The following is a 13,210-nucleotide window of genomic DNA, read 5'->3' as shown; positions in this document are numbered from 1 at the left end:
TGTGAACATACGTCAGTATCTTAACGGTTAAGTAAATATACATAATAAGCGACTCTCAAATCACGACGTCAAGTATACGTAATTTTTAAAGTGCAACTTCCCTAATGGAAGTTTTGATGTGGGCTAAAGTACTGTTCCACGTTAACCATCAAGCCTCGATTCTATTGGCGAAAGAGTTGTAGTTTTCAAATCTATTTTATTATACGGCTAACGTACAAACTTTCAGCACGCGTATATTTCAGCTTCATTCTATGAATACAACAATACTCCAAAAAGCCACACGAGCTACAATATTTATGCTGTTATCTCTTCTACTAATGGTCGACAATAAGACCAGGTTCGTAAATGCATTTCAGTAGCTTTTCCCCAGCACGCTACAAGTTACAAAACAGCAAAATTCACGCCTCTGTTCATCCCGGGGGGTTAGAGGGTGGGGGAATCAAGTGCTACAACCCAACAAATGGTTTCACAACAGAGGCTGGTAAAAGAGAATGGCTGTGGTAAACCATCTACAGACAAGGTCTGACCTCAGCAGGTGTATGGAGTTAAAACAAGACTGTATACATTTAAAAAGAAAAACGCGGTTATAATTACAACTGAAAAACATTTGATTTGCATTATCTTCTCAGTATGCACCCAGAATGTTGAAGTGTAGTATAATTAACATATTTTAAAATATTTACACTTGCAGTTCGCATATAGATAAAATATTTCCAAAACTGCGTAAATATTAAGTATGTAATATCACAGCATGTCGCATTTCTCCCGGCGAAAAATAATTGTTTACTGTTACATCTGAAACATGTCATGAGCCGCGGTGTTCCGAAAGTTGGTCTATTTCAGTTTACGACGGCCGCTTCCCCACGCGCGCTGCGTTCGAAAAGCTGCGCACATAAGGCAAAACTCAACACCTAACATGTTTAAATTTGATATGACAGGAGAACAACAGGCATGAATAACGTTGACGAGAAATGTTATTTCGCAAGCACGATATTCTACACCAAACTCTTCGGACGTAATCATTCATATTTCAAAATGTGATGTAACTTAAATAATAAAAACGTAGATGTGTCGTATGTTATTGTTGATCGGCTGTTAGTATGACTGAAACTAATTACTTTTGCGATGGGCGATATAAGTGAGTGAAACCAAGTATGCAGCATAATTAACCTTTCTAAAGTCCAGGAAATAATTTCGATTGGTAGATTAACCCAAACTTTTCCCGTCAATCGGGACGGGGACGTTTGCTTGTTAAAAACTTTATGGTGTTGATGCTAATAGCCGAGATATAGTAAAAACTATTATAAAAATTCATATCAATCTTAAAAAAAAAACAAAAAAAACATTGTAATGACGAAATTTAATACTACAGATTTAACATTTACAATTTATCAAAAACAATTTAAAACAAATTCAAATGTTTTGTATAAAGCACAGTAGTACGTTTTAATAGCACAAATCGTGATAAAATAAAATGTCGCCCATAAAAATCGCCCGTTTGAAACTACCCTTAACATGTCTGAATATTAACAATGACAGTAATGGTTAATCAAAACTGTATTTGTGGAGTGAATTAAACTATTTCAACGAATTTATCCAAGTGAGTAAATAAGCGACTTTTCCAGAGCAGAATAAAATATATATCAGTCCAATTCTTTCACTAAACTTTGCCGTTTGGGATCCCAACGATTGCTTTATTGTACCGAATAATACACTAGATTGACTAGAATAGAGACACGGTAATGTTTTGTTAGACCAAAACAGCCTGCAGCAGAGACAGTACAACCTACAATCAAGAGTCTCATTTGGTGTAAATATATGTCACACGTGTATTTTTTTTTTTAATCCTCAAATATGACGAAAATTTTACGCATGTCTGCGCAAAAAGCAACGTTTTTGCTACAGCTTCACCCAAGACTAAAAAGTATTAATTTAGCTTTTTGTCATTCGGTTTAAAGACGACTAGTTTAGAGCAGTAAACGTTTAGGTGAAAGGACTTGCAGATACACAAGTGTAAGTTAGGCCAAGCAAGCCACATTACCAGTTTCTAGCTCAAGTTTTTTTGTTTGAAAAAATCGTAAAGGTGGACAGTTACCGATTATTCACTGCCAATTTTGCAGCACAAATTTACAAAATCTTATGAAATTATCTCAATTAAACAGCGTTTAGCGTCACGTGATATTAGCTTAAGCAATTAACAAATACTTGGTACAACTGTATCGAGTGTATTGGGAATAAGATAAAACTGTTAATCTAAATCCCGTGACGTTACCATAGAGAAAGGTACTAATAATATTTTAGAGAAAATTAAATGCCATATATTTTTAAAGAATTTGGTTAATTTTGTGAAGGTCTGTTCCAAATAACAGGGTTGCAATCCTAAAGTTAACGTGGGTTACTACTGTCAAGTGTCACTTCCTCACTTGCTGTGTTGACAAAGCCATGATATCTACTCAGATATCCGTTAGGTGTAACCAAAAAAGCACAACCCAAAGAGTATTCAGCGTATGACCAAACTGATAACTACATTTATAGCACCGATAAAAACTTGAACAAAAATTCATTCATTAGTTAACTAAGCCGTGTATTTTGTTTTACCTACCATCACGCCCCAAGCTGAACAAACAACGCGCCTGTGTAGCTAATGAATGAATATCTGCTTTAAATATTTTTCACACTTAAGATGTTTTTTTTTTTAATTAAATTATACACAAAACTAACGATGTAATACTTTTGGCATATAATTAGGTTTGAGAGTTAGTTGAAATCCCATAACTAATAAAATCGAATCTGGTATACTCAAGTACCACGCACAGTACGCGCTTGAACAACACTGAGCAAAGCAGTATTTCTAGTCGCAACACAGTCATAAAAGCCTTGAGCACAGTATAACAAAAATATAACTAAAAAAGAAAACAAATATAATAAAAATATTTAATTTTGTTAGTACGAATAGGATTTGGTAATGTAGTAATTTAACTAGCTATAGTAATATAAAAATTTAATTGTATGGAAAAAGTACTGATATAGGAAAAGTCAAAAATACAAAACTAAGTTCATTAAAAATTTAATTTTATCTCCAATTTCGCTCAGCCTAACATAATTAGTGATCTGTCAACGTATGGATACATCTTGTTTAATTTTAAGTAACTCAGTTTTTTTATAGCTTTTGACTTTTCCATTTAAACACTTTTTGTAGCATTAACACTTTCCATGTTACTACAGCCAGCTAGGTTGTATATACAAGGTTCTCTACTTGGCTTTATAAAAAATTTAAAATATTTTATTATACCTAAACTATGTCTTGGCGTTTATACCTAAACAAGGGTTTGAGGAAATTAGCTTAACCATTTGTAATGGGTAATTATTATTATTATTTAATAATTATATTAAAACTAGCATAAACGTTTACTTTCAAAAATGATTAATGTTTTACATGTTAACATAAGCAACTAACAACTTAAATATACTCAACTTCAAATAAAAATTCAACAGAACTACTAATTCCTATGCAGATATTACATGAATCTTCATGTATATCCCGATGCACAAGATTTTACTTCACCACAAACAATGATCTTGACAAAAGCATCTATCTGGTACACACAGATAGTGTCCTGTACTCTTGCTTCGTTATATAAACTCTGCTAATTAATAAAACTTTCTTCAGTACTTAATCTACTACGTTAATTAATGCACTTTTTCCTCTAATAATACGACTAATTTGACGAATTTCAACGTTTTTAGTGTTTTTCTTCTTGACCAATTCTTCTACATAAAGAATATGAATATTAATTGATAATAACAGACACTCCCTCATTGATTTACTTTGGATTAAACGATCCAAAATGGTTGAAAATAAATAGCAGATAATTACAAAAGCATCAATTAATTATTTTAATCAGTCTAACTCAAAACAACCTCTGAGTCAGGAATCTCACATTTCATAAACTAACAATGACACTGAGCAATAACATTTTAAAATGCATACTTGTAAAACTATATTTTCATGTTTGGTGATAAACTCTATTGTTATCTAAGACAAATGCGTATGGTGAAAATATTTTTTTTCTCTAATTATCCTATTATATTTTAGTTCCTTAAAATTGGTAGTAATAAAAATGTTAACAAAATTATATCTATAATAAATTCTAGTACATATTTTTTTATGATTTCTTGGTTTTCAAAATATATTCTAATAAGCTGCTAATTTTATTAAAGTGAAAAGGACTCAAGACTAGCTTCCTAACACCATTTATACAGATGCTATCATTGGATAAAGGAAGTTACATTTAAAAACAATTCTTAAATTTAAATTACATCAAGATAAACGTAGTTTCGTTACATTGACACCACTTGATAGTGTTCCACTTCAAAAACACTATACAACAAAATTTTTACTTTTTCTTGTCCCTGGGCAGAAAATGTTATTTCCTAATTGCTTATGCCTAAATTGAATGGAAAAGACCTATTTTTCTCTTCAAACTTTGCTTTTGTGACCTGGGAGCATATAACAAAAACATGATGAGAGACTATATTTGGGGGCCGATACGTGAAAATGATTTACATTACAGTCCTAAATCTCTAAAAACTATTCACTTCTAAACATTTTTGTATAACTTTAGTATAAATACATCTAAATTTTGATTCATATGTTATTCAGACCTTATGTAAATGAAAATTAGCAAATTTGCCAGATTTTACATAAAAAAATAGGTTAATTTCTAAATTTCATTATCCAGGTCACAAAAGGAAAGTTTGAAGGAAATAATGGCCATTTTATGTACTTTTACAACATAAGCAATTAAGAAATAAACTATCCAGGAACAAAATTTGTGTTACATAGTATAACTGAAACAAGTTATTGTATAATTTCTTAAGCTTTATAACAGGAATCTTGGATTTGTGACGATGCCAGGTGCTTAAATTATTTCTAACAGAAGCTAAATAATGAATTAATGCATTTTAATTTTCATAAGCAAAGTTTATTTTCCAAACCAACTAGTCTTCTTAAAAACTTACATAAAAAAAATTTAATTACATACTTCCCAAATCATATTAACAAAAATTTCTTTTATTGAATTTAGATATTATAATTTACTACAATGTCAGTTTATGTAAAATAAAGCATTTTACAATGTTAAATACTTTTTCTTCTTCTATGGTTACCTGCCACAATTTATGATTTTGAACTACTGATAAAATGGGAAAGTAGCCAGTCAACAACACCTTGCCACAAACCACCTACGCTAAAGGATCTACTGTAAATCTTACGCATCCACAGTTTAAAAGCAAGGAAATATTTCCAGGAATCATGCAGATTCAAACCTGGTGGATCAGCCCTGAAATCCAAATCTTTTAAGTGATGGGCAATTTTCAGGAAAAAGATTCCATCCACATTAATAATGTTCACACTTCAGGATTAAACTGAAGTTCAGAAAAGAGTAAAACATTAAATGGTACTTTAATGTTGTATAGCATTCCCACCATTAAAGTAACAAGTCATATAGTAAGTAAAAATGTTTATATATTAAAAAAAAAAATTCTTTTACAGTCAAAACAGTTCATTTTTATGGGATCTGGATGCTCCGATAAAGACAAACATCCTCACATATAATTATTTCTTTAAACACATTATCTTGCAGGAACAGTTTATATGAAATATCCCATTTTTGTTTTAATACACAAGGCAAGCAAAATAAAACCAAAAACATTCAATCAAGACATTTTCCTACCTGAATTAGGACTACCATCTTTCTTGTGTGGACGATCAGAAGGTGCTCCATCTTCTGCTCTTACTAAAATTGCATATGTCTGTTTTTCTTCCCTGTCAAATTCTATTTTTGTATAGATTTCTCCAGATTCTCTGTCTATTGTGAAAAACTGGTCCCCTCCATCTTTATTTTCAATACTATAGTACACCTATATGAAAAATTACAACCACATATTAACATCAAAATCTATGAATTTCAAATTAACTTTAATAACACTTAATATTAATCATAATGTATGCTGTATTCTAATTTAATCCAGCAATCCATTCATTTTGAATACCATAAACATTTCTACAAGGGTACTTAAATTTAACTAGTGTATGTATTATTAGAATTTGTTTTTATGATTTAAATTTTAGGACAGAAAACTCATTAAAAAAATTCTGTTTCTAGAAAAGGATCTAGGTTTTTCAGCCTCGACATTTTTACATTGTACAGTACAAATAGTATACTTAAACAAGGAGAAAAAAACATTTAGTCTCATTTATTTAGGTTTTCTTTTTTATTGCACAATTTTTCCATAATTTTTCTGGCTACCTTTTCTGAAATTCATTGTCATAGTAATATCAAGCTTAAAATTATAGCAAGTTACCTTGTTGTGAGGATATGTTCCATCCTTGTCAACAGCCTGAACTTGAGTCACTTTAGTACCTGGTGGCATACCTTCCAACACTGTTTCTTGTTCCCTCTCAATAAAGAGGGGAATTTCATCATTCACATCTTCCAGTATAATATAAACAGTGCATTCTGATGCTAGCTGTTGTATTCCGTTATTCTGTATGTATAAAAAAAAAATTCTAATAACTCCGAGTAAATCACAAAGCAGTGAAAAAGACTCATTTTGTCAATGTTTTTAAGCTTCAATAAATAAAACAGTTAACTAATACATTAGATTTAAAATTTTCTAGGTAAGTTGGACTTACAACAGCCAAATTCTAATTTAAAGGCCATTTATGTGTAGTACTTACAAATCTGACTCAAATGGAAAAATGTTTGACAGAAATACAGAACAAGCTTACACATTTTACACAACCAGATTGATAGTAAATTGTACTCTTCACAAGAATAAAAAAAAATGAAAACAATACTTAGCAGAGGGTTCTTTTAATTAAGCAGGGGAAACAGGTGCCAAAACTATTTCAGTCATGTGACAAGAACATAGAACATGATGTGCATAATTCCTATTTACTAACTTAATCTATACTGATTACCTTCCGATGATTATATTAATCTAAGGATGGAATTTACATATTCAAAATGTCAGTAATGTTCCATGTCTTTACAAAGAAACAAACAGTAATTGCTACTTAAGTTTTATTAGCATATTTATATGATTCTAAGTTTAGCCACTTTCTCTAATCAAACTCCTTCTTAATGTCATTTCAAAATCTTAAAACAAAAAACTCAAATTTCTGAAACACAATAAAAACAGTTACAAAAATTCTAATTAACTGATTATTTATAATAACCTTCACACACAATGAATTTAGATTTTCCAAATTGGTATATTTAAGTTAATAGAACTACACAGAAACTAACACTTAAAAGAAACATTTATACAAATTAAATTTGAGGTCTAAGAGATAAAAGAAAGATAACTGTAAATAACTGTTCTGCTTTTTACACACCTCTACTCGAACAGTCAGGTTGTATTGCTGCAGTTTTTCATAATCTAAAGGATAATTCACATAAATGTCTGCAAATATATTGTCATTATTATCTGATTTCTGACTAAGATAAAAAGTATCCTTTTTGTTTGTCTGTTCTGTACTCCCTTTCATTAAAGTATAAAAGACAGTTGGGTTGTCAGGAATGCCAGACCTGAATAAAACAAAAAGTTATAATATGATTTACATTTTGACAGAGAAGAACAAAAAACAGTTCTTAATAATAAGATACTTTATAATTTACTTTGCAAATACTTTTAAAACCTCTTAGTGAATTATTTCATTAACTTAATATTTACTAAATGAATAACTTGAAATGCTCAGAGTTAAGTTTCTTAGCTTAATTTAAAATATACAACAAAAACAAATTATACAAGATTAAGTAATTAGTTCATTAAAACAGCATAATAGGTAGTTGAAAATATACTGCTATATACATGTCATATCTGAAATGCATCTAAACATTTACAGTTATTTTGTTTTATTTCTTTTTTTACGATAAAATCAGGTAAAATATAAAAGCAAGTTTTTAAATGGCAGTTCTATTTGTCTTCTGAACAAAAAACTCAACAATGACATTTAAAAACTTTATATTTGATGCCAGCGGTTTATTGATAAAGTCCTATATTTCTCATTACCATACCTAGCCTTAATTGAAATAACTTTCTGTCCAACTTCCATGTTTTCTTTAATGGTAATAGGACCATATACAGGCTGATCCCAAACAGGGGGGTTATTGTCTCTGTTAACTACATCTATAGCTACATCCACAGTGGCTCTATGTTGAGGAATCCCTTTATCAAAAGCAATTGCTCTCAGGTTGTACTGATCTCTCTGTAAAATGATCAATTTCACTTTGTTAGAACAGACAGACTGACATTATTCCTACCACTGTTAAACTGGAAAAGTGTTAGAAACTAATTTTATAAAAATCCAATTAACATTCTTGCAATTGTTAATAGACATTACAGTTAATCTTATAATTAACCGAACACAAGTTAAAATGCAGATTTAACATTTAAACTGCAGTTTATGTGAAGAGTAGATTTAAAGTTTAAATGGAACTGAGGTTGTAAGTGTTTAAAAAAAAATCTACAGAAAACCATGCTATCAAATATGATACCATAATCAATTATAAGCTACAATTCTAAAGATTAGTATTCATTAAAATAAATTTAGAAACGTAAAATATAGTACGTTTAGAATAGGGAAAAAAACAAGAAATAACTAACAATTCTCAAAAGTTCTTTATACATGACAAAAAAAAAGAACAATTACACCTTGACTTTTAACAATTCTTACATCTAGAGCTCTCCTCAGGCTAATCCAACCAGATTCTGGATTGATAGCAAAGTAGTCAAGGTCTGTAGGGTCATAAGGGGCTGTTAGGTTATATACAATGGCTCCATTGTTATCAGCATCTTCGTCTGATGCAGAAACTCTCAGGATGTTAGTTCCAATGGCTGTGTCTTGTTTCACATTCTCTCGATATTCTTGTCTGTCGAAAAGAGGAGGGTTATCATTGATGTCTGTAATTTCAACTTTGAATGAACAAACACCTTCTAACGGAGGATTTCCTCTGTCTGTAGCTTTTACCGTCACACTGACAAAACGTCCATCATCACCTTCTCTGTCAAACACCTGATAAATATGGAATAAAAATGAAAATCATGTAGAAATGCTTTGATATGAGGATTTTTCAACAAACAGATGTTTAATCACAAAAACTGCCTTCATATATAAAGGCATGTTGTGTATGCTAAAAGCAAAGATACTCAAAATTTACATTGTTTCCTTATACAAGGCCCAACTTTAAAACACAAGTATAAAATCTTTGGGATTTTCTGTATTAACAAAATGAAACAATTATACACATCTAAACAAAAAAAACATTGCATTCATATTATCACAATTTGTAGTAGCTTATCTGTACAACAAAAACACCTGAATAAAAAACATTTAGCAATTAAAAAGACGTGTATATTCTGGATACAGGTTGTTCATGTTTTTACTACATAACATTTTGCCTGACTTTGTTTATTATCTTTCTTAGTATGTCTTGAAACCATAATGCCAAATGCATTAGACAAAATTTTAAAAGTTAAGGTTAGATGAAAGTATTTATATAAGAAGAAAGTTACAAGTCACAAAACTGATAAGTATTCTTTCAGTAACCAAATGAAAAGTTAATGAAGGATCAAACAGTGTCTACTGTATGACTTTAAAACAGTCATGAAGTAACTTAAAGCATTTTATGAAATAATAAAAAATTACCAGTTACATTACCCCTTACAAATAATTCCAATCTCAGAAGTATCTTCATTGTATCAGTTTCAGTAAAAATAGCACATTATAACATGTGGTGTTGTCGAGTTTACACTTAAATTATTCCACATACAATGCATGTCATGGACAATGAGAAAAAAAAAAAATTACACTTCATGTAGGTATATTACATCTTATTACAACCAACAAATATACATCAATAATGTTCAATATTGAGAGCCAAATGAACTTCAACACTCTCCAAAATACTTTCTCCAACACTTTTAGAAGTAGCTGTACTGAGTGTGGGTTTTAAAGTGTAAATTGTCTGTGCTGACCATCAATGATAAAATATAGAAATCAAATGGGTTGAGGTCAAAATTATGACAAAAATAGAAAAGATGTTCAAACAAATTTCCTAAATATAGTCAGCAAGCAATAAACTGTATAGAAGCTGAAATTATCATGCAACATATTTTCTGGTAGTTCTGATACATAATGAACTATTAATGTGATAACTTCAGTCAAAACTTCCTCATATCCAGTAAATGCAAATGGAAACTTTTTTTCAACTTCAAAACCTTTGGTTTTAAAACAACAACATTCACCCAAAATGTGTATATTAGGTGTTGAAAACAACTTTACCATTCTTGCAATCAAAATTTAAATTTCCTGTTGCATATTTTCTTACTTTGTTAGTACGAACTTCTCCTGTGATTTCATCAACAATGAATTTCGTCCCCTTCTGGTTTGGCTGCTGTACTATGGTATAGCGCACTTGACCATTATGGCCTTTGTCTTGGTCTGTTGCTTTGACCTATAAACAAAATACTAATTGAACATCAATTTCAAGGATAACTAATACATAAATAAACTCTTTGCTTAACATAAACAGTACAAACCTTATGGCCACAAAACAAGAGACACTTGCCAAAATGTTACTCAGGTCACAAGAATTTTATTGGATTCTTGATCATATGGAAATACTTCCATGTGTAATCTTAAGTTTGCATTTTAAGTGAGCAAATCATACTGAAAATAAGAACTATGTTTTCAAAATAAGTTCTCATTGAGTAGTGTATGTTTATTGATGGTTTCAAGCACTGATCACAAAGGGTTCATTTAATGTTTAAAATTCTAATATCAAAAGATGCATAACACATGGCCAAACTGTTAGATGCATTACTTTTTATTTTGAACAGTAATAAACATCAGAGGTTTATTGCATCACCTTCAGATTATCTTTCAATGTTTAGATAGGAAATTTAAACGAAAATTCCCCTCACACTGTCTCTCAAATGCTTAAATTTAACACGCAGTTTATAAATGTCATACAAACCAGAGTTATTAGTTCAAACATTATCTAATATCTGTGCATTATCCAGTGGAAATGGTAGATGTGCTTTCTGTTGCTTGCTTTTAACACTTCACCCTTAATGTCTTTCCACAGAATTTCACGTGATTAATTAACTAACAGTCATTGGCTGGTTATGTGTGTTATGCACCAAAGTTGAAAGGTCACTCAAACTAGGAAGTGGGTATGATAATAAATGGCTCTTCATATCAGTCTTATAGTGGTCTGGAGTAGAAACTTCAGCTGAGTTTATAATATATTGCAATAGTGGCAGACTTTTGTTTCACTGCATTCCTCTGTAGAGTGCTAACATACTGTGAGACATACAAGACGTTTGTGTGCTCTCCACCCACTATGTGTATGTTTTGTTGTAGAAAATTTAATTTTCTCTGTGCAAGGATGTGGTGTCATCTATAGATGTAGTTAACAAGTAACCTAAGTTAAGACAAAAACAATAAATGTTCAGTAACAATAACGGTGGTTAAAGGGACGGTGAATCCTCCACTACCATGCCCCTTATTCCAAATTCATATCCCACAAATTTGGTTATGGTTGGCCCAGCAAGCTAGTAGTAGTTAGACTAAAAATATTTGTGCTTAATATATACAACATTTGTACTTAATATTTAAGTAAATTTTGTGAAGACCAAATGGCTTGCTTGACTTCAAAATTACACTATGTAACAAAAGTTTTACAAATTTGCTCATTTTTACATAGAAAATAGGTTAATTTCTAAATTTCATTATCCAGGTCACAAAATGTTTGAAAGGAACAGTGGCCATTTTCTGTACTTTTACAACACAAGCAATTAAGAAACAACATACTATCCAGGAACAAAATTTGTGTTACATAGTGTTAAATCAATGATTATATTAAGATAATGACATGAAGACTGAAGCTTCTGATATTCAAAGCAGATGATATCTATTTAAAACATCAGCTCAAGTTGCAGTATTGGTTTTAAACACTAATGAATATCAGCTTTTATTTTTTCAGACTAATTAAAGCAGTAATCTGGAACAATTTTTCCACTTTCAACATCTTGTATTTTGTAAACCCCTAAGTTACAGGAGGAGTAAATTGAACTTAATTTTAACACTATATTCATAATGTAACTAAAAAAGGGTTCTTACACTTTAACAACATGTCAAAATACTTTGAATATGTGTTTGATTCACACTCACACTCATAGCTTTTCTAACTAAATTTTTTTTTAACAAGGTAAGTCTCTTACATATGTGAACAATGAATATATTATACTTTTTTAACTTATAATTTTACAGACATTCCTAGGGTCTAAATATTTTATATAAAAGTTGAAATATGTTAAAGCAGCAAATTCCTTTGAACCTTGTGGTTGGTTAATAAACACTGAATTTAAGACCTTACTAATCAAACAAATTCTTACAATACCTGTGACACATTTATCATATAATTCATTACCAATCAACCACTGCTTACAGGAAATAGGAGTGCATAACTTACTTGCTGTAAACATTAACTGCATTCAGATTAATTTAACAGAACTGAAGTTTAGAATTACCTCTGCTCCTGAAGCCTTAGATAACATAAAATTACTTGCACACATTCAACAGCTTAAGAATTTCTTTATAGATGCCATTGTTATCCACAAGGACTGTTTTAGTTATAGTTTATTCAATTCTTACATAAGCAGTTTTATCAGAACATAAGAACTGAGAGAAGAAAAAAAAAATTAGTGAAACTTGACAAGAAGTTTACAGCAAGCTTTCTTTTAATATGGTAACATTTAGTCAAAGATGTATGCTGAAAATATTTTGATTTCAGTATGAACTTGCATTTTAAAATAAGATCTTCATTAATGGTTAATATATTCTGTTTTTCTTCTTTCGTACGACTATAATATTTAATATTCTGTATTGTTATTTCACAATAAGTCCCATAACATGGAAAAATTAATGTCCATGAATATTTCAATTTTCTTAACCTTCCAAATTTTTCAGACTTTTGTGGGAAACTTGCAGAACCTGATGAAAATATGGAGCATCATAAAAAAGCAGTTTTTAAAATGATTCAAAAAGTGAATTATAATGAATTTAATTGTTTTTGGTATAATCCATTCTTAAAATACTGGTATTTTCCTGGATAATAATAATAATAATGAATGTTTA

General features: G+C 30.3%; 1 protein-coding gene across 4 annotated transcripts in view; it reads right to left on the bottom strand.

Moving 5' to 3' along the window:
- CadN (neural cadherin) overlaps positions 1-13,210 on the bottom strand; it is a 154,153-nt gene that overhangs the window by 80,300 nt on the left and 60,643 nt on the right. For all 4 annotated transcript variants that reach the window (XM_076469121.1, XM_076469119.1, XM_076469120.1 and 1 more), the window contains exons 9-14: positions 10,398-10,523; positions 8,744-9,082; positions 8,085-8,275; positions 7,403-7,595; positions 6,367-6,549; positions 5,736-5,922 (exon numbers count right to left, since the gene is read on the bottom strand). In XM_076469121.1, the coding sequence (XP_076325236.1) occupies positions 5,736-5,922; positions 6,367-6,549; positions 7,403-7,595; positions 8,085-8,275; positions 8,744-9,082; positions 10,398-10,523 (1,219 nt within the window). The remainder of the gene's footprint in view (positions 1-5,735; positions 5,923-6,366; positions 6,550-7,402; positions 7,596-8,084; positions 8,276-8,743; positions 9,083-10,397; positions 10,524-13,210) is intronic.

Source organism: Tachypleus tridentatus, chromosome 12 (assembly GCF_004210375.1).
Source record: "Tachypleus tridentatus isolate NWPU-2018 chromosome 12, ASM421037v1, whole genome shotgun sequence".
Lineage (NCBI taxonomy): Eukaryota > Metazoa > Arthropoda > Merostomata > Xiphosura > Limulidae > Tachypleus > Tachypleus tridentatus.
This window is presented reverse-complemented; position numbering and strand designations above follow the sequence as displayed.